The sequence below is a fragment of the Muntiacus reevesi genome, chromosome 3 (assembly GCF_963930625.1).
Source record: "Muntiacus reevesi chromosome 3, mMunRee1.1, whole genome shotgun sequence".
Taxonomy (NCBI): Eukaryota; Metazoa; Chordata; class Mammalia; order Artiodactyla; family Cervidae; genus Muntiacus; species Muntiacus reevesi.
In genome coordinates this window covers 145,436,159-145,459,029 of record NC_089251.1, presented here as the reverse complement: position 1 = coordinate 145,459,029, position 22,871 = coordinate 145,436,159, and the positions used below count along the sequence as shown (strand labels likewise).

Here is a 22,871-nt window from a genome sequence, read left to right as displayed (position 1 = left end):
ATATTCCATTGTCTATATATGTACCAAGCTTCTTTATCCATTCATCTGTCCATGGACATCTAAGTTGCTTCCATGTTCTAGCTATTGTAAATGGTAACAATGTAAATGCTACTATTGTAACATTTATATTACAATTACAATTACAATGTATTACAATTACATTACCATTGTAACATTACTATTGTAACAATGTAAATAGTAACAATGTAAATGTACATGTAATTCAATGTAAATAGAACATTGAGTTACATGTGTCTTTTTCAATTTTGGTTTCCTCAGGTATATGCCTAGTAGTGGGATGGCTGGGTAATATGGTAGTTTTATTCCTAGTTTTTCAAGGAATTTCCATACTGTCTTCCACAGTAGCTGTATCAATTTACATTGCCACCAGCAATGCGAGAGTGTTCCCTTTTCTTCACACCCTTTCTAGCATATATTGTTTGTAGACTTTTTGATGATGGCCATTCTGACGAATTTGAGGTGATATCTCATTGTAGTTTTGACTTGCATTTCTTTAATAATAAGCGATGTTGAGCATCTTTTCATTTATTTGTTATCCGTATGTATGTCTTCTTTGGAGAAAAGTCTGTTTAGGTCTTTTTCCCACTTTTTGATTGGGTTGTTTGTTTTTCTGGTATTGAATTGTATGAGCTTGTATATTTTGGAAATTAATTCTTTATCAGTTTTTTCCTTTGCTATTATTTTCTCCCATTCTAAGGGTTGTCTTCTCACCTTGTCTGTAGTTTCCTTTGCTGTGCAAAAGCTTTTACGTTTAATCAGGTCCCACTGTTAATTTTTGTTTTTATTTTCATTAGTCTAGGAGGTGGGTCATAGAAGATCTTGCTTTGATTTATGGCTTTGAGTGTTCTGCTTATGTTTTCTGCTATGAGTTTTATAGTTTCTGGGCTTACATTTAGGTCTTTAATCCATTTTGAGTTTATCTTTGTGTATGGCATTAGGAAGTGTTCTAATTTCATTCTTTTGCATGTAGCTGTCCAGTTTTCCCAGCACCACTTATTGAAGAGGCTGTCTTTGCCCCATTGTATATTCTTCCTTCCTTTGTCAAAAATAAGGTCCCCATAGGTGCATGGGTTTATCTCTGAGCTCTCTGTCTTCTTCCATCGGTCTGTATTTCTGTTTTTATGCCAGTACCATACTGTCTTGATGACTGTAGCTTTGTAATATAGTCTGAAGTCAGGAAGGTTGATTCCTCCAGCTCCATTCTTCTTTCTCAAAACTACTTTGGCTATTTGGAGTCTTTTGTGCTTCCATATGAATTGTGAAATTTTTTTGTTCTAGTTCTGTGGAAAATGCCATCGGTAATTTGATAGGAATCACATTGACTCTGTAGATTGCATTTGGTAGTATAGTCATTTTCACAATATTGATTCTTCCTACCCAGGAACATGGAATATTTCTCCATCGGTTTATGTCACCTTTGGTTTCTTTCACTAGTGTCATAATTTTCTGTATACAGTTCTTTTGTCTCCTTAGGTAGATTTTTTCTCTAGATATGTGTTGTTGTTGCAGTGGTGATGGGATTGATTCCTTAATTTCTCTTTCTGATTTTTCATTGTTAATATATAGTAATGCAAGTGATTTCTGTGTGTTGACCTTGTATCCCATGACTGCTGATTTCACTGATTAGCTCTAATAATTTCATGATAGTTTCTTCAGGGTTCTCTATGTATGGACTTCCCTGATGGCTCAGATGGTAAAGCATCTGCCTACAATGTGGGAGACCCATGTTCAAACCCTGGGTCAGGAAGATCTCCTGGAGAAGGCAATGGCAACCCACTCCAGTACTCTTGCCTGGAAAATTCCATGAATGGAGGAGTCTGGTAGGCTGCACTCCATGGGGTCACAAAGAGTCAGACACAACTGAGCGACTTCACTTTCACTTTCTTTTTATGTATAGTATCATGTCATCTGCAAACAGTGAGAGTTTACTTCTTTTCCAATCTGGATTCCTTTTATTTCTTTTTCTTCTAATTGTCATAGCCAGGACTTCCAAGACTACTTTGAATAACAGTGATGAGAGTGGACACCCTTGTCTTGTCCCTAATCTGAGAGGGAAAGCTTTTAGTTTTTCACCATTGAGAATGTTTGCTGTGGGTTTATCATATCTGGCCTTTACTATGTTGAGGTAGGTTCCTTCTATGCTCATTTTTTGAAATGTTTTAATCATAAATGGGTGCTGAGTTTTGTTGAAGGCTTTTTCTGCATCTATTGAGATGATCATGTGGTTTTTATCTTTCATTCAATAATATGCTGTATCACATTGATTGATTTGCATATACTGAAGAATTCTTGCATCCCTAGAATAAACCCAACTTGATCATGGTGTATGAACTTTTTAATGTGTTGTTGAATTCTGTTTGCTAGAATTTTGTTGAGGATTTTTGCATCTATGTTTATCAGTGATATTGGCCTATAATTTTCTTTTTTGTTGTCTTTGCCTGGTTTTGGTATCCAGGTGATTGTGGCCTCAGAGAATGTGTCTGGAAGTGTTCCTCCCTCTGCAATTTTTTGGAAGAATTTCAGAAAAATAGGCATTAGCTCTTCTCTAAATGTTTCATAGAATTCCCCTATGAATTCTGAAGCCATCTGGCCCTGGGTTTTTGTTTATGGGAGATTTTTGATCACAGTTTTGATTTTGTAACTGGCTTGTTCATAATTTCTGTTTCTTCCTGGTTCAGTCTTGGGAGGTTGAACTTTTCTAAGAATCTATCCATTTTCTCTAGGTTGTCTACTTTATTAGCATATAGTTGCTCATAATATTATCTTATGATCATTTGTATTTGTGCATTGTCTGTTGTAACCTCTTCTTTTTCATTTCTAATTTTGTTGATTTGATTTTTCTCCCTTTTTTTCTTGATGAGCCTGGCTAGTGGTTTGTCAGTTTTGTTTATCTTCTCAAAGAAAATGTTCAACTTTCAAACTTGCCTTTTGCAATGTACTTTGCTCCTCCTGCCTCAAACAGCAATTGAACTCAAAGAAGAACCCCTTTAAAGAGAACTGCAGAAGGAGGAGATGGAGAAAAGAAAAGTGAAAGTGAAGTCGCTCAGCCATATCCGACTCTTTGCAACCCCATGGATTGTAGCCCATGGAATTTTCCAGGCAAGATTACTGGAGTGGGTTGCCATTTTCTTCTCCAGGGGATCTTCCTGATCCAGGGATCAAACCCAGGTATCCCGCATGGCAGATAGAGGCTTTACCTCTGAGCCACCAGGGAGATGGAGAAGAATCTGGTCTAATGATTTACTATCATCTTTGGAAGGAAAAGGATAATAAGCTACCTACGAGTCTATGATTTGAGAGGTTATTGAAGCCAGAGAAACAGACTTGTCTTGAAATGGCACTGGGTAAAATGACTGTTTTCCAGTGGTCATGTATGGATGTGAGAGTTGGACCATAAAGAAAGCTGAGTGCCAAAGAATTGATGCTTTTGAACTGTGGTGTTGGAGAAGACTCTTGAGAGTCCCTTGGACTGCAAGGAGATCCAACCAGTCCATCTTAAAGGAGATCATTGGAAGGGTGTTCATTGGAAGGACTGATGTTGAAGCTGAAACTCCAATACTTTGGCCACCTGATACAAAGAGCTGACTTATTTGAAAAGACCCTGATGCTGGGAAAGATTGAGGGCAGGAGGAGAAGCGGATGACAGAGGATGAGGTGGTTGGATGGCATCACCGACTCGATGAACATGGGTTTGGGTGGACTCCGGGAGTTGGTGATAGACAGGCAGGCCTGGCGTGCTGCAGTTCGTGGGGTCGCAAGGAGTCGGAAATGACTGAGCAACAGAACTGAACTGAAAATGACTGTCTGCGAATCACTCTTTCGTTGATTGCTTGCAGTTTAACTACTGGGAAAAATCAATGGGGGCAAGGCAAGGTCACTCAGCAGCAAATTATCTGCATAAGTGTGGAGGGCTGGCCACAGACAGGCACAGGGCTTGCCTTTATAACAGCAACCTGGTTGACCCTGGACCCCTCAGCCCCTCTATCTGGGCTCACATAGCTACAGAAGAGATGTGGAAAGAGAGTCAAGCCCAGTCTACACAAGACACAGAACTTGAAGTTCACGGTTGTGTCATCATGCTTCCTTTTTCACATCCTTGAAAAACATGTGAAGTAGGCATCAGACATGATGTTCTGCAATTTTTATGTCTATTGATTAGTTGAATTTTCACAAGCCCACTTGAGGAAACGGGCCTCAGAGAAGAGTGTGGGAGTTGCTGGTGAGTGGTCCACCCTGACCTCCTTGTTAGACCAGTGTCCTCTCCCTCATTTAGTGCCACTCTGTAAACATCTGGAGGTCATTAAACATTGTGCATTTTTGCATGCTAAGTCACTTTAGTTGTGTCCAGCATTTTGTGACCTCATGTACTATAGACCACCAGGTTCCTCTATCCATGGGATTCTCTAGGCAAGAGTATTGGAATGGGTTGCCATACCCTCCTCCAAGGAATCTTTTCAACCCAGGGATTGAACCTGTGTCTCTTATGTCTCCCGCATTGGAGGTGGGTTCTTATCACTAGCACCACCTGGGAAGACCCCATTAAATATCATCATGACACAATAATGGACTGATGTGAGCCTCCCCAGGCTCATTGAAGCAAGCTCTGTGGGGTGAAGCTGAGGTTTCCTTTTGGTTAAAAACTCTCCCAGATGATGCAAGTGTGCTGCTTGGCTTGAGGACCACTGTGTAAGACTAGGTGTCTCTCCAAAATCAAAGGTAGAACCAAGGAGAAAAAATAAAAGAAATAAGACTGACATTGATTGAGCACCTACTATAGGCCAAGTGCTTAATCTTATCTTATCCTCCCAGGCAACTGGAAAAGGGTTCCCACTTTACAGATGAGAAACTTCTAAGTCACTTAACTATAGAGGTGAAGTAATTTCCCCCAAATCCCAGAGCTCAGAAGTGGCAGAAAGGAGATGTGTGAGCCCAGGCTGTGTTCATGTTGCTACACCACACAGCTAAGGCACACACCTCTGGCCCACAACAAAGACTCAGAAATTAAGCCAGGCTTGTAAGAACTCAAGCTTGGAAGACATTAGAATTTCAGTAGAATGAAACAGCAAGTTATGGGTTTCCAAGGAGAACAGTGAGGCAGAGACACCTGGAAGGAAACAGAAAGATGTGATACACCACGTGAGAGAAAGAGGCAGAAAGAAATGCAGCAAACGGTAAGGAAGTACTCATACTACACTCATTGTTCTAATTTTCACAACAACCCCGTGCAGTAGGAGCTATAATGGTCTCCTTTCTGCAGATGGGAAAACTGAGACCCAGTGAACAACACCCTCAAGTCACACCGCTGGTTAAGTGGCATGTTGTTGCTCAGTCACCAAGTCGTGTCCAACTCTTTGTGATCCCACGGACTGCAGCACGCCAGGCTTCCCTGTCCTTCAGCAGCTCCCGGAATTTGCTCAAATTCGTGTCCATTGAGTCAATGATCTATCCAGCCATCTCATCCTCTGTCGTCCCCTTTTCCTCCTGTCCTCAGTCTTTCCCAGCATCAGGGTCTTTTCCAATGAGTCGGCTCTTCACCTCAGGTGGCCAAATTATTAGAGCTTCAGCTTTAGCCTCAGTCCTTCCAACAAATATTCAAGGTTGATCTCCTTTAGAATTGACTGGTTTGATATCTTGTGGCATTAGTGTGGATTCAAAATGCAACTCAGAGTCCCAACTACATACAGTTTACATTGTCCATCACTTTTCAAAGGAAGAGAAAGAAGGAAAAGCCAAGAGGATTTATTTTGTTTAATGCTGAGGCCAACACATTCCATTCATTATCTTACTATATCCATAAATTCAACAAATCACTTGGTCCTTGTGAGGTAACCATGACCTCCAACTTGAGGTACAGAAACAGTCTGGTCATAGTGAAAGTGTCTTGCTTAAGGTCTCCATGAACCTGAAGCAGCAGTTTCAAACCCATGCTCAACAAGAATACTAAAGCCAGCTGTTGTATTAAAATACTAAACGCCCAAACCCCCAGCACCTAGGGCTCGTCAAAGGGATAAATGAAACATGGGAAAGCTTTGAACTGGATTTCACTACAGTGATTGGAAATTGAGATATGACTGGATGAGGACATATTTTAATTTTGTTTGGCCAGGGAAAACTGTCAATAGGCAGCAGAAAGTGGTTTGGAAATGAACGTTCTGAATGAATGCCAGGTATTCTGATCTTTACTGGTTATTTGAATTTGGGCACAGTCACCTGGAGAGAAAGTAAATAGCCAGTATAGACAAGGACTTCCCTTAGTGCCCACCTGGGACTGTAAAATAATAGCAGAGTGGGTCACTTTTCTTTGAGGGGGGAGGTATCCTTGCTTTATAATGTTGTGTTAGGTCTCTACTGTACAATGGACTAAATCAGCTGTTTGCATGCATAGATCTCCTCCAGCTCGGACCTCCCTCCTACCCCCAGCCCCCCGTCCCACCCCTCCAGGTCAGCACGGGGCCCTGAGCTGGGTTCCCCGTCCCACCCCTCCAGGTCAGCACAGGACCCTGAGCTGAGCTCCCCGTCCCCCCACTCCAGGTCAACACGGGGCCCTGAGTTGGGCTCCCTGTGCTATGCGGCAGCTTCCCACTGGTGGCCGGTTTTACACCGATGTCTGCGGCAATGCACAGAGGTCAACCCCCATCTCCCAAGCAGCTCACATTTGATTGCATCCGATCCTGAAAACTCAGCTTAAATCATGTTCTTTGATCATGCCTTTCACTCCCCAACTCTTAACTCCATAAAGTCCATCTTTAATTGAACTTACTTTTGAAGTTACACAGTAATATGTGATTTTTGTTTAAAAATAAATGTAAGAAAATAAGCGTAGAAGTGAAAAGGGTAAGTGCCCATAACCATTATCACAATCAGGTGAGTGGTCTTCCAGGGTTCTTTTCTGTACACTTACAGGCACCAATAGGTTGGTATTATCAAAACCATTTTTTTTGCCCAGCTACATTAGATTCTTTGTTGAATAAACAGTCTTGGTGTATTCCTATAGGAATACATTCCTATAGGAGTTGGAAGAAGAAAGCTCTTAAAACCAAAATGATTACAATTCAGGCCCAAAGAAAGTATAAAGCAAAGATACCATTTTGGATGAGAGTTGAAATACTCTTTTCTCAATTTGGAGTCAGAAAAACGATTGAAGCAGCCCCAGCTTGTGTCACTGCAGCCCCTTTTATCACTTTACACAGAGGAAGCATTTAACTAGTATTTCTTGAATGAATACAAAATCGTCTCCTTTTACAGATTTCATTTTGGATTAAACAGAGTCAATATAATTAAAAAAAAAAAAAATAGAAAAACATGCGTCCCCATATAAATGTTGTAAGGAGTGCTCCAATGAAAATTCAAAATCTTATTATCATCCATGTTGGAGTATTCGAGCCAGGATTCACTTCCATTTTTACTGTAAGTGACATATAAAATTAGTCCCATTCCTTTTTTACCATTTTTGAGTCTTTGAGACCTTGCCGCCTCACTTGCCACATGAATTTTCTTGGAAGGGAGCACTTTTGTTTTCTCAAATGAATTGTAAGCTTGGTAAGAGTGGGGAAGTTTCTCACGGTTACCTGTGTGTTCTCCCAGCACGCACACGTGTTCTGCACACAGGAGATGTATTGTGACTGTATTAGTTTAGTTTGCTAGGAATGCCATAACAAAGTGCCACAAACTGGGTGGCTTAAGCCAGGGAAATGTATTGTCTCACACGCTGGAGGCTAGATCTGAAGCTGAGGTGTTGGCAGGATTCCTTCCTTCGATGCTCTGACAAAAGGATTTGTTCAGGCCTCTCTTCTTGGCTTGTAAATGACTATCTTCTCCTTCTGTCTCTTTGTATTGTCTTTGTCTTCCTCCATACATGTCCATGTCTGTATCCAAAGCTTCCCTTTTTATTTAGACCCCTGTCATATTGAATTAAAGCCCACTCTAATGACCTCATCTTAATTAATTGTATCTATAACAATCCTATGTCAAAATAAGGCCCAATTCTGAGGTATCTGGGGCCAGGACTTCGGCATATGAATTTGGGAGAAGGACACAATTCAACCCAGAATAGTGACCGTCCACAGAATCATAAAATTTCAGAGGGAGACAAGCCCTTAAACTCATTTAGTTTGCCCATCTGATGACTGGATTCTGTCTTACCCCAAGCCAAGAAGAGCATTTAGAATTTTAATAGTATTTTTGGCAACAGGATTTTAGGGTTGTTTTTGTCTTTTAACATGTCCGTGTATGTTTTTCAGAATGGTTCCCACTGCCTAAGCCTCAAAGCCTTCAGACTGTCTTCAACAGGTAAGAATTGCCTTGGAAAGCTTACCTTTCAGCACGGCTGAAGGGACATTTCACTCAGCCTCAGTCCACTGAACACCCAGCCCCTAAGTACCTTGATCTGGGGTTCCAAACCCCACAAAGATGCCTCTTGAAGAGGCAGCCACCTGTGAGTCTATTAGTTTTTCTCTATGAACCATTTTACTTTCAGTGAGTTTGGTCATTAAAATTGTTTTGTGCCCCTCAACCATGCCCGAGGCCCTGAGAACGAGGGAGTGTTGGCCTATAAGAAAACCTAGTGGGTTTATTATTCTTTGACACAGAGAAACCAAATAACATCATTGAGCGGCTATTGGAAGAGGGGGGCAACGTGATTCATGGAGGTCATGCTTTCCCAGGCCCTCTCTACGCAGTCTCAGCTCAGACCAGGGCAGACTTTTATTACCAGCTTTCAACAAATCCCTAGTTTCTTTTGCAAAGTAAAACAGATAATAGAGACATTCCCGGAATAGTTAGCTAACTAAGCTGTGCCAGGCAACCTCAGGGCTAAGAAGAATTCAGTGTTTTCGGACAATGACCAATTACAATAACCAGTATTATTTGATCTGAGAGTAATTAGCCAAGGCTCTGTTCTTTTTTGCTTCAGTGAGGAGGCAAAAAGGGCAGTGAGGAAAACATCAGAGACAGGGGAAAGAAGCTCAAATGTCAAAGAAAAACACACTCTCGCAGGTGGGGAGAAGGGAAAGACATCCCAACTGAACGTTTGAACGCTATTCTTCCCTGAAAATGTGGTAGGGTTTAACCCAGTCAAAGTTTGTTTGATTTTTTTTTTCATAGTTACCGTTCGTGTGCTTTAAAAAAGCCTCCATGGAGAGTGAATATCAGAGCACAAAGAGTAAAATAGGTCGGAACACAGAACTGTGGACTAGCAAAGGATCTTTTTTTGGGAGGGACGATTCTCCCCAGGGTATCCCCACGCTCCACTCTTATTTTCAAACGCACTATATCACCTGAAACTCTCCTGTTTGGAGACAGGTTCCAGGGAACTGCTGTTTATCATTTCATCCAAGAAGTGCAAACTTTCTCTTGCTAGCATAGTCAGGCTCCCTAACCCCTAGCTAGAGAGATCTGGACTTTAGTTCTGTCCTGTGGCTTTCTTCCATTTCACCACTGGCTTCCAAAATAATGGTAGCTCCAAACCTGCAGACCATCTTACCACTCTATGCTGCTGCTGTTGGCAACGTCGCCTGGCAGGAAAATTGCTGCAAGCTCCCCACAGTTACCCTACCAGCCCTTCCTTCCAGGCTGAGTGGGACTTGGATTGGCCCAATATCCCTCTGACTTTTCTGACCATATGCAACACCTCTGCCTTAGCCCAGCGGCCTTAGCTCAGACTCTGCTCAGATTCTCAAAGTAAGGAGTAATGTCTAGAGATGTGCTATCTCATATCATAACCAATAATCACATGTGACTATTTCAATTTAAATTATTTAAAATTCGATTAAAAAATTGAGTTACTCTACAGATTGGTTGTATAACACGAGAAATTATATCCAATATCTTGTAATAAACTATAATGGAGTAAAATCTTCAAAAGAAAACCCCCCAAACTGAATCACAATGCTATACACCTGAAACAAGTGCAATATTGTAAATCAGTTATACTTCAATTCAAAAAAAAACAAAGTTGGGAATTCCCTTGTGGTTCAGTGGCTAAGACTCTGTGCTCCTGATACAGGGGGGCTGGGTTTGATCCCTGGTTAGGGAACTAGATCCCACATGCCGCAACTAAGACTCTATGCAGCCAAATAAATAAAAATAAATGTTAAAAAAAAATTAGTTGTTCAGTTGCACTAGCCACATTTGAAAGGCTCACTAGGCACCTGTGAGTAGTGGTTACCATATGAGATGGGGTAGGAACAGGCTATTTCCATCATCAGGGGGCAGTTGGCACTAGCAGTAGAAGAACTTGATTGCCAGTGCAGGAGACACAAGAGATGTGGGTTTGATCTCTGAATCGGGACGATCCCCTGGAGAAGGACATGGCAACCCACTCCAGTATTCTTGCCTGGAGAATCCCATGGACAGAGGAGCCTGGCAGGCTACAGTCCATGGAGTTGCAAAGAGTTGGACATGACTGAAGCTACTTAGTTCATCATCACCGGAAGTTTTGTTAAACAGCACTGGCCTAGATTATCAAATGAGTAAACTCTTGACTTTGAGAAGGGTTTTGTCGTTGAAAGGGGACTAACGTTAGGAAGGATGCCCTGGCTTGGGCATATATCCAACTCCACCATTCTATAGTGAAAATGGACTGGCTAAAAATTTTTTCAGATTTCCCGATTCTCCTTTGAGACTGATACTGAGTCCTACTGATTTGTACCCGCTAACCCACTCCAGACTCCTATTTCACTGGCCTGAAAACCTGTACCTTGACAGGGCACCCGTGATGGAGAAAATATCCGCCAGCCCTTTGGGTTACAATCCCTTAAACCAGCCTCCACCTCTGGTTCCCTTCTCTCCTAACTGGCCTGGAAATTTGCAAGGACTGGGGATTTGCAAATTTCTTCTCTGCCTTAAGTCTGTGAAGCAATTACTCTTGAGTTTGAGGGTAAAGTTCTCTGTTTGCAGAAACAGTGTTATGTCATGGGAATCAAATACCTGAAAGTCTTTATGCAAATCTTATGCAAAAATTAGGCAAATTCCGAGTCAGGGTCAGGGCTTCCAGCATCGCTCATTCATGGTACCTGGGGAGGAAAGGGTATCTGTTGAGGCTTCAGGTTGGTGTGTATATTCAGCATTAAGAAAGCCCATCTGTTTTTGTTTATTTGGGGAGTTGCATGGCAATGCAACTTAGTTCTGAAAGTCAGGCATTATTTCTGCAGTTAACTGCCTCTCAGAATCAGCAGTTTTCTGTCTTGTGCTTCCACTTGTAAATCTGTGTGTGGCCTCTAGAGATGGGTGTACTTGAATGATTGGCACTAGATTAGTGAAGACTTTCAGACTTTGTAAGTAAATAGGAAGCATGAAGACCCACCAGGCTTATAGGGTCAGCCCCTGCCACCCTCCATGGCTTCATAGCAAGCCCCTCTTCTCTTTATCCCAGGCCCACCAGCTGGCCTTTCTTTCTTTCTCTAAAATCACTTTTCTCCCTCTCACCCTGGGGGTCTGCAACACCTGCCCCTCCCTCGCCCCAGATCCTCAGTTCTCAGCCCAAATGCTGCTTCCTCAGGAGAGTCTTCCCTGACCCCCCTCCTAAGTCAAGTATCTAGACCTTCTTCACAGTTGTGTTTATGCATCTGTATGACCATTTAATTAGTGTCTGATTCCTCTACTAGATTAAGCTGCCAGAAGATAGGATTCCTGTATCTCCCAGATCCAACCACCTACATAGTAGTTGCTCAACTAATGGATTTGCTCTACTCCAAATTTATAAATCAGCATAAGGTCAAATTGAGGATTTGTCCTTACTGTAATTTGGGTATTTAATTATCTTTCTTGCTTATGCTCTATCTCAGGGGAAACCAATAGAGCTTCTTAGAGAAAGCCCTGGGAGCTGAGCTTCAAAAATGCTGTAAACAAAGCTTTTTTTCCCACTCGAGTTTCACTGTCCAGGATCTCTCCTCTCCTTCCTCCCACTCTAGAATTCTGTGCTCACCACCCTTGGAGCCTGTTTCCAACTGGGCTTTTCTGCTGTATCCCTCAAAGAAAGAGTCCTTAATTATATATTTCTGTTTCTGTAATTACAATTTTCAGGTCTTTTATGTATACAGAGTACCCAGAGCCATGGCAGAGGGGGTGGGCTGGGGGCTGAATGATGGAATGCTGAAGTTTTCCCTTCATCTGAGTCACAGGACAGGTAACAGTTTCAGCGTGGGGGTTATTTTTCCATTGCCATCAACTTTACTAGTCCCAGGAAAATTCTATTTGAAATTTTTTTAGCCATCTCCTTTTCTTTACTTTTCTTCTTTCCCCCTTGACTTTTCAGAAATGAGGCCTCTGGAGAAATTCTCTGTCTCTCTCTCACTTTTCCAGGCTGGGCAGGGCTCCCGAAGCTGAAGATCTGGCCTCCCAAATGCTGAAGGGCTTTCCGAGAGCCCGTGTTTCAGCCCAGGAAGCGCTGGTTCACAATTATTTCAGTGTCCTGCCAACTCAGCTGCACCAGCTTCCAGACGGTGAGCGAGGGGGGTGGTGGCGGGGGGCAGGTATACATGGACACACATAAGTCTTGGTGTCTGTTTTCTTGAAGCACTGGAGAATCATAGAATTTGCAACCAGAAACATGCTTAGAGCTGGGAAAAGCAAGATGGGACAAAATCTTTCCCAAGTTTTGTCTGTGGCTTTCTAAAACTCAGAAGTTGAGGGATGAGGTGACACAGGCCTCCTTGTAACCATCCAAACATTTCCCCTATATGCGCACTTAGAAAGTAAGAGAGATGAAAGTTGCCTTTGAGTTTGCTTTTGCTAACATCTGCCAGGAGAAGCCAAACCAAAGTTTCTAACAACCCCCTTTTCTCTTCCGTGGAGTAAGATGATAGGTGACATGGATACATCAGGAGAGGAGAGCTGGGCCTGTCTTGATTGGTAATCTGATGCTGCCCAAGGAAGTGCGGGTGGGGCATGGGGAGAGGGGAGCATCCTCCCAGGCTGGCTGCCCACGGGAAGCACAAGTTACTCTGAAATCAGCCTTGCTGCCTGGGCCTGAAGTCATCCTCCAAATCTGAAAACTGCTGAGGGGTCATGTGGCTGGAGCGCTCCTCGTGTTTCTCAGAATGTGGCCAGGAAGGGCTGTGCGGAGGTCGTGGGTAGTGCAGCCATGGCCCTGGCTGTTCGCCTGGGACCCTCCTTAGGTGGGGGTGCTTTCAAAACACCCACCATTCAAGTGATAACAGTTTTTAGAAGTCCTGAGCCAGAGAAAAGAAAGCTGAGGAAGGTTGTAGGGGCTCTGACTGAGAGGAGGGAACTGAGATGGGGTGTGGTCAGGAACTGCTGTCCAAGAGGCTCAGATGCAGGGTCTGACCGATGTCTCTAGGATTTTCAGATACAGCTCCACTGTACCTGGGATGTGATTTTGCATCCGTCCAAAGCTTTTAATTTGGGGCTTCTCAAGGTATTTTATCATTAAAGTGAGTCATTTAGGATTTCCAAAAATAACCATAATCATACAACTGGGGTTAATGTCACACTTAACCCTGTAAGAAGAGTCGGTCATCAGTATTTATTAAGTTGCCGTTAAGTGTCAAGAACATATTAAGTGCTATAAAATTTGAGGGAAAAAGGAGGCTTGTCCTTGACCTCAAGGAGCCTATGAAGTGGGAGGAAAAGAGGGTGAGGAAGAGGAAACAGGACACCCTCGTACACATATTAGCACAAATCATATCTAAACAGCTAAAGTCTGTGCATAATCAGCTACAGATGTTCAGAGAATATGTGTGCAGTGAAGGCGGTGCTCGGAGGAACCACTGTAGAATAACTCCAGTAAGACAGATGAGACTGGAGGTGACTCCGGAGAGGAATTTGGAAGGAGGGGAGGGACACGGCTTGGTCTATGGGTAGACTAAGAGACATTCCAGGCAACTTAACAACTCTTACTCCCTTCTTGGTACCTCCTCCCAAACTTTATCCCCACCCCCCACTCCCATCTCAATACCCTCTGCCCAGTCTGAGCCCCAAGACCCCCCTCCTTAGCCTTCTCTTCTTGGGACTGGGACCTGTCTAACTCCCACTTCATGCAAATATACACACTGGGGGTGTGCACACGTACATTCACACCCCTTCTCTCCACTTAACAACGTATCTCCCATGGAGAGACATATATAAATAAATAAATATAAATAAATCCTCCTCCAAGATTTATTATTCTAGGTCCTGAGAATCACTCAGGACCTTCAGAGTTTTCTGGGTACCAGCTTTTCCTTTAGAGCAATTAGCAGGAAACAATCACTGTGTAAACGGGATGTGTTTGTTAGAAACTCGGGTTTTGATTCTTCCTGGTCATCTGGAGCAAAGCCTCCAACAGAGGGGCTCCATTGTGTGTGTGTCTGCCTGTGTGTGCGTGCACACGCGGGCACAGGAGAGGGATCCATCTGTATTCCTTCTCTGTTCACCCAGCCACAGAGCCCAAATCTACTTTGACACTTTTAGAAAAATGAAAAGATGGAATCTTGCAGGAGCCTGCCTGCGCTGAGGGGGGAGATGAGGAGCTCTCCCAGCAGGAGGGAAGTTGACTTTTCTTTATACATATAGGGGTTTTTCCATGCAGAGTTTAAATTATGCCTGATAAAAGGAGTTTCGTGGATGTTTCAGTTCTTTCAAATTCTCCTGGCTTCCTCCCAATTAAATGAGGTTTGTCAAAGCCACAGGGCTCTGCTGCTGCTGCCTCGGCCGACAAGCACTTCCTGCAGCGACATCTCGAATCCCCAAGGGAGAAGATGAAAGGGCCAGCGCCAAGAGACAGGGGAAGGGGGGCAGATTGTGTGTGTGTGCGCGTGTGTGTGTGTGTGTGCGTGCACACTTGGGGCGGGGGCGGTGTGCAGAAACAGGTTTAGATACGGATTGACAGATAGGACGCGGACAAGAAGATGGGAAAGCACAACTACCACGGAAACGAGAGAAACACAGAGGAAGGCAGAGCAGCACTGAGTCCAGTTTGGGCACCTTGAGAACCGTGGCCATCACCACGTGTGACATGATGCCACTGTGTCTTCTAAGGGCGCCCCCTCTTGGCCTGGCAGTGCCAGTCTAGCTCTCATTGTTCACGGCAACGAGCCTTTATGAAGAGCCTCCTTTGCAGATAGGGTGCAACGGGTCCTCTCAGTTCCCAACCCTCGGGGACCCAGAGTCTCCACCCCAGGGGCGGGCTGCTCCAGGCGTAAGGACTGTGCAAAAGTCAGATATGCTCTTGTGAGAGCTTGGTCAGGAGAGTTTCCCTGCCATAATTATGCAAGAAATTTTGCTCTCTGGTGGCAGTATGGAATCACTTAGTGGGTTATATTTGTATCATTTTATTATTCTGGCTTTATTCCGGTTGCAGGATAACAAAGTTGTCACTTTAAAATATATTCTGTTTCCCCTTTGATCTGGGAGATGCCAGCTCTTATTGTCTGCCCTCTGACGAAGACAATTTAAGCATGAAGCCTGAGTCTGGGAACGGTGAGGAGTGGAAGGACAGCCTACATCCCAGCAAAAGCGTGGCACACAAATATGCCCCCCGAATGCCAGGGCTGTTCTTACCAATCCATGTGCGTTTTCATGAAGCTTAGAGGTCCCAAATACCACTGTCCCGAGGGTGTGGCAGTAAGCTTATGCCCAGAAGAAATCGATGGGGAAGGAGTCACTTGCCACAAAAATCCAGGAATTCTAGGCTTAGTTCCCCTTCGGAGAGTATTCTTAAATGGAAAAGCACGGTTACTAGAATGGCAGGCATGTGGAAATTTCTGCCAAGCACTGACATCCTCCATTATTGACTCTTGAACACCTGAAGAAACATTTGTGGAAGGAGAAATTATTGGTAGTCTCTCTCAAAACACACCCAACAGCAAGCTAATTGCTTTTGCAGATGGCCGGGGAGACGTTCTACCCACACAGCCATCGGCTTATGGCCACACTTGTGGTCCTCACAGCTGAGCCAGCAGTGCAGGACGTCAGCTGGGGCAGCTAGGACCTAAAATTAGGCCCTTGGCAACTCTCTAATCTTAGCTGCAGGTTCAGCTTCTTCGTTTAATTCCCCTTGCCCTCAGCATGAACTTGGGCTCTGGGAAAAGAACTCTGCTCAGTGATTTGAAAGTGAGGGGAGTAGAAAATCATTAAGCTGCCCCTTCTAGAAACTGGCTCCACTCAGTTCTTGCCAGGCTTCCAAATGTTACCCTTGGAAAGTTAAGACTAATTTTGGAACGGAGCCATTTGGAGTCACAGACACTGATCCAGAAAAGTATTTTTTTTCATCTCGGGCAGTAAATGCCACGTGATTTAAGAGTCTGGTGCTTAAGCCGTGGTCCTTGATCGTCAGAACATCAAAGGCTATCTCTTTCTGTGGGTTGGTCCCATTTTGCTTTCCAAATCCCAGGCTTGAGCCTCTCCCATTCCTTCCTGGACAAAATCCCCCTTCTCCTCAAAAACAGGTTTCAGCATCTTAAAAAAAATTAAAACTTAAAAGCTTGCAATATTTCACAAGTAATTTTGCAAAAACAATTTACCAGAGTCCTTTTTGTCATCACATACTTTGGTACCTGTAGGCAAGGCATTGACCTCTACCCTGGAGAAGGAAATGGCAACCCACTCCAGTATTCTTGCCTTGAGAATTCCATGGACAGAGGAGCCTGGTGGGCTACAGTCCATGAGGTCTCAAAGAGTCGAACTCAACTGGGCAACTAACACTTCATCACATCTCTCTACTATCTATGGTAATTCATCAGCAGGCCTTATTCATTTTGCCCTCTTAAAATCTGAGAAATTTTTTGTTTTGCTCCAATAAAAGAACTTCCAGCCTTCTTTTAATATCTCCTTAATATATTTGAAGGTTCCTCAATATCACATTACAAAGCTGGGTTCCCTTGACCTCTCCCTCCACGTACACAAACCCCCAATATAGATTCTGTTTCTTTTACCTTTTAATTATTTTGTTTCATTATTCTATTCTGAATCTATTCCAACTATTCTGCTTATCTCTGAGACTATGAACCCACCATAGGCTCAGGTTTCTAACAGAGTGGGAGAATTGTTTTCCAGTTCATTCATGGAAGATTTGCTGAGTGTCTATTAGATATGAAGGGCTTCTCTGGTGGCTTGGTGGTAGAGAATCCACCTGCTAACACAGGACACATAAGAGACTCGGGTTCAATCCTTGAGTCGGGAAGATCCCCCGGAGAAGGAAATGGCAACCCACCCTAGTATTCTTGTCGGAAAAATCCCATGGACAGAGGAGCCTGGCAGGTTACAGTCCATGCAGTTGCAAAGAGTCGTACAAGACTGAGCGACTTAGCACTTGAAGATTAGATAGGAGATTGAAGGACACAAAAATGAATTAGTCTTACTGTCTTCAAAGAGCTTACAGTCCTTAAGGAAATGAGACAAGAAGATAAACAGCCATAGACCAAGTGTGAGGTGCCCTGGGAGTTAAAAGGAGGTGAGACTGACCTCCAGCTGGGGGCCCAGGATGGCTTTGTGAGGTCTCGAAAGATGATTAAGTGAAAGCCGCTCAGCTGTGTCCAGCTCTTTGTGACCTTGTGGACTATACAGTCCATGGAATTCTCCAGGCCAGAATACTGGAGTGGGTAGCCTATCCTTTCTCCAGGGGATCGTCCCAACCCAGGAATCAAACTGGGATCTCCTGTATTGCAGGCAGATTCTTTACCAGCTGAGGATCAGGGAAGCCTTGAAAGATGATAGGGAGGAAGGATATCCAGGGAGAGGGAAGTCATCCTCCTCTGAATGCCATCTAATGTCATCCAAAGGTGTCTTCTTTGTTAAAACAGCGCAATCCTGACTCATATTCCATCCTAAGTTTTACTCTTTGTCACTGTAGGCCTTCTTGCAATGGCATTCAATTAAACATTCTTTAACATGTACTAGGAAAGCTTAGTTTAACTGTTTATGTGCTAATGATATCAAATCTTACTCTGTTTATTGCTTTTATTGTCTAGCCTAGTCAAAGTCTAACCAGAATGTTTTGTTATTCCGCAGGTCAGGTATTGGAGGTTGGGTTTGGTGGGGAAGGGAGATTCCAAGCCAAGTCTCCCAAACCTATTCTGTTTCTAGGAGTTTGTAATTTAACTCAGACTGCTCTGTCTATTTTTTAAGTCCTCCACTAATCAGTACTTAAGAAGCAGGTTAGAAAGTATCCTCTACGACACACTTCTTCACCTTCTATGCTCAGTGCTGTCCCCAGCCCATCTTAATACACTAGAATGCAAGTTGCTGGGCTGTGATCTGGCTTATGTGTTGTGCAGAGTTGCCTTGGTAGGAAAAGTCTGAGTTAACCAAGTTCCTCAGTGCTACCAAGCTCTTAAGTTGGTTAAATTTGTTAGCATCATGAACTGAATCTCCAAATAAAGATAAATGCTTCAGAAAGGAATTAGAGACCATTTGACAAGAAAAGGATCTTGGGACTCACTATTCCATATCTTCATTATACGGATGAGTCCCTAACACCCATAGAAGAAGAAGAGTGGCTACTATTTCTTGAACATCTATGTGTTTGACATAAATTCTCATTCAGTATAGACAGTAACTGGCAAGGATGGAGCTGATTTCCTAATATTACATATTAAAAAATTGGGGCCAATTACTCCAAGTTATATAGCTAGTAAGTGGGAGAGGCAAGATTTGACTGTAGGTCAGACTCCCAAGTCACTCTCTTCCACTCCTCATCCTAGGGAAGATGTCACATGCCCTCAGGTAACATATTTAATATCTCACAACTAAGAGAAATCAATCTTATCTTTAATAAAGACTCAAACCCCTCATCTCTTCCTTAATCTTTAATGTCATCTTATCTTTGTTAGGGTTTTGTTTTGTTGGGTATTTTGGAGGGGAGAGGAGTAATACAGTCACCCTTGGGTTTTAAGATTTCTTAATCAGTGGTGGTTATTATTTTTTCCTTACTATTACTTATTCAGTTTTGTCAGAAAAATATCAGGAATCCAGTGGAAAATTGGGGAAACATATAAAATAGCAAATTACACAAAGGAAATGAGAAGAGCACAGTAACACATGGGATAACTAGGCAGTCTAACTAGTGATTAAATAAATACAAATAACTGTTAAAGTAGTTATTTTTCCCTTCAACTTAATACCTCCCCATGCTGGGGAGGTTGTGGTAAGATGATTCTCTGCAGATGGTGGTTTTAGTTGGGGCAACCTTTGCAAAGCATTTTGCCATACCTCTCAGGAGCCATAAAAATAACATTCAACCTTATACTTAGGTTCCTGGGAATCATCCAAAGAAACAATTGAACAGGGGTGAAAAAAAAAAACCCTAGATGCATAAAAATGTTCATTGCAGTGTTGTCTATAATTTTTTAAAATAAAGAAACTAAATATTTAACAAAAGAACTGGTTGGATAGATAATATTATATTAACTCAGCATACAGTACTATGTAACCACTTTAAATGGTAATTCGCAGGAGTGTGGGGTAGTATCGAAATGTTTATGTTATGACACAAGCTAAAAGAAAGTAGGATACAAAATTGCATATTATAAGGCACCAGTGAAAATGTATTATGCATATCAACAAAACTGGAATGTAGAGTACAAAACAAAAATGCTCTTCTAGTTTAAGGGAATGGTGGGTAATTTTTTCCTTTTTTCAGTTTTCTTTCATGTAGATGTTACATCGCCTTTAGTGTTTAAAGGAATGAGGTAAGACGAATGGTACGGGGAGTTCAAGCTCTGAAGTGAGAGTTAAAGAACCTACCTCTTCTTCTTTTCTCCTCCAGCATCACCTGCATTATTGGCATTCATAAACCTCAGTTTCTCATTCTGCACAATGGGTTAACGTTAGTTTCCTGGACCCCAGATTGACAGAATGTTTATTTTATACAGCTTTTAACTCACTGATTTCAAGAGTTCAATGTAAATGGGGTCCTGGGAGAATGAGAGGAGGGAGGCAGAGGAAAAGATAAATAGGCACTAATTAATTTTAAAAGGAAAGATCATCTGCTTTAATCGGAAATGCATATGTGCTGTGCCCCTAGTCAGAGTTTTAAGTGCACTCCGTGTTAGTTAGCAACTTCAATTTAAAGTACTGTGTGATCCTTTGGGCTTTGAAGATATGAAGCCTATATACATACACATGAGCTAAAATTACCACGCAGTCACGGAGGCTGTGTGCACTCTGAATAATTAAATGCACTAAGCAACTCCAGCTGATGGATTGATGATGTGTAAGAGCAGTGCAAAAACCACGTGACAAGGGAAATTACAAGACATTTAGAAATGATGGTTTAATTTCCAAGCTTTCTTTTCTTTTTGTGCTTTCTCTTTCAGCCATTACAGGCTAGTAGAAGAGATTTGATTATCTTGTTTCCTGTGAAAGGTTATTTAGCCCCTCAATCCCATTAAGTCACTCTCTGCACCCCAGTGCACTGAGACTCCACCAGGTTATCAGCCCAGGAAGGGTGAATGGAGACACCAGGATCAGATTTCTAAAGGAAGGAAAGTTAAAGCAAAGTTTGAAAGCGGTGACAGCCAACAGCCAGGAGCTTAGAACTCAATTAGACTGAAAGACAACTATCTCATTATCTCATTCCAAAATGATCTAAATACATAAGAATCTAAAAGTTTTTAAATAAACTTGTCCTACTGACTGTCTAGATGACTGAATTTCCCTTCTCAAAAATTTTTTAAACACTCACTTTTATATTTATTTATTCTAAGCGCAAAGCAGCTGCGATAATTATGCTGTCAGATTCAGTAAGCTAATGAGCAGTCAGCGAATGGAAGGTTTTGCATTTGTGAGATTGCTACAGGAGAACCACTCAGCTGCTTTTTTCCTTCTTTCTTTTTTTCTTCCCTCTTGTTTTCTTTTTCTTTTTCTATGAGTTGGGAAGGAGAGTTGGGCAGTCCATGGCCAAATTGGAATCCCTTTGATTAACTGGTTGCTTTCCCAGCACTGTTCTGCCACACGTGTTTCCCCCCTCCCCGCCTCTGTCATCCTCCTCCCTGGCTCCTCCCGCCCCCTCTGTCTCTCTCTTCCTCTCTCTCCCTCCCTCCCTCTTTTCCCTCTCTCTCTCCCCCATCTCCCTCACTGCTGCTGGGGAACTGTTGCTTTTAAGGGACATTTTCGTGTCACTGTCCCCAAGACAAGAGGATGTATCTCCCTGAGGGAAGTTCCCAAAATGGTTTGGACTTGAGCCAATTTGAGAGTTACCTGTAAAGTTTAATATGCACTGCTTATTTGAACTGTTTGTTTACGCTACAACAGGAGCTAAAAAGAAAGTAGAATACAAAATTGTGCATTATAATGTACCTGGGAAAATACATTATGCATATCAACAAGACTTGATGCCTCCCCTTTCCAGTCTAGCAAATATGTAATTCCAAACCCAAGGAGTCAGGGTTTACCCCAGGCAGCCAAGACAGAGCAGGTTTATTTCTCCCCTTTTGGTGTGAGGAGCTTCCAGCAAATAATATTGATGCATTTTATGCTTGTGGTGTACCAAAGCGGGGGCTTCTCTTTTTGTGTAATTGTGCAGTATTTAGAGCAACCGGTTTGTGCAGCTTGTGAGCCTTGAAAAAGTGGTGCCCAGGTAGAAAGATGACCTGAGCAGGTGTTATGGATGTGCTTTCATGACAATGTGGCTGTTGTTCCTGGATGTTTTTCTCAGATGGTATCTGTGCTGATGCCATTAGCTAATAACAGTGACTAGTTAGCTAGTTAATAACTAGTTAATAACAGTGGCTACTAGTTATTAAAAAGATATGGTGTGGGACTTACTTGGTTGTCCAGTGATTAAGACTCCATGCTTCCACTGCAGCGAGCCCAGGTTTCATCCCTGGTCGGGGAGCTAAGATGCCACAAGCAGCAAGGTATAGCATGTGTATCTTATTTCACTACTCTGGAAACCCCAATAAAAACTATAATAAAGGAATTTAATTAAATTAATTATATATATAAATGGGCTTCCCAGTGATCCTAGTGGTAAAGGACCCACCTGCCAATGCAGAAAGACGCAGGAGACACGGGTTCCATCCCTGGGTTAGGAAGACTCGCTGGAGGAGGGCATGGCGACCCACTCCAGTATTCATGCCCGGAGAATCCCGTGGATGGAGGAGCCTGGTGGGCTACTTAGGGTCACACAGAGTTGGACATGACTGAAGTGACTTAGCGTACACACACACACACACACACACACACACACACACACACAGTCAGAACAACCCAAGATGTTTGGCATGTATTATCTTCTTTAAACTTACAGCAATCTGCCCAGAAGTTTTATTATCCCCATTTTGCAGGTGAGCCCCTCAAAATGTTAACTTTTAGAGAACTTGGCCCATATCTTTAGCATAAAAAGCACCCAGGAATAATACCCATTTAACAAACAAACAAATAATACCCATTTAACCCATTTATAAAAATGCATACTGCCAGCATTCTGAGCTAACCAAATGGATAATATACATATATTCTGTCCCCCCCATTTTTTAATTTACAAAAGTTGCACTTTAGAGTCTATTTAAATAGATTGCCAAATGAATCTAATGTAACAGAAATTTGAAACTTTCCAAAATGTATCTGACCTAGCCCTACACTCACTGCCTGCTGTCACTGGGACTCCCCCGCTTGATTTTGGCCCTTGTTGTTAAAGTGTATGTGCCTCCCAGTTCTAGTCCTATTTTTACCACCTTCAACACCAGGCCTAAAGCCTTACCCAAGTGTTCGTTTGGTAAACATGCATTGAAATGAATTGAATCGAACATAAGGCACTTAACAGCTATTCAGTAAAGTGAGTTATCCGTGAGTCAGTATAAGTTATTGGTGGATAAATCCGGCTCACATTTTGACATCTCTTTGAGTGACAAATATTACAACAGACATAAAAAACACACCGTGAAAGATCCAGGAAATAATATGTTGGTGCT

The 22,871-nt window shown here is 42.6% G+C and overlaps 1 protein-coding gene across 2 annotated transcripts in view; it reads left to right on the top strand.

Annotated features, from left to right (window-relative positions):
* Positions 1 to 22,871, top strand: part of CDK15 (cyclin dependent kinase 15) — an 82,717-nt gene that overhangs the window by 59,715 nt on the left and 131 nt on the right. For both annotated transcript variants that reach the window (XM_065930821.1, XM_065930820.1), the window contains exons 11-12: positions 8,262 to 8,310; positions 12,322 to 12,461. In XM_065930821.1, coding sequence (XP_065786893.1) covers positions 8,262 to 8,310; positions 12,322 to 12,461 — 189 coding nt within the window. The remainder of the gene's footprint in view (positions 1 to 8,261; positions 8,311 to 12,321; positions 12,462 to 22,871) is intronic.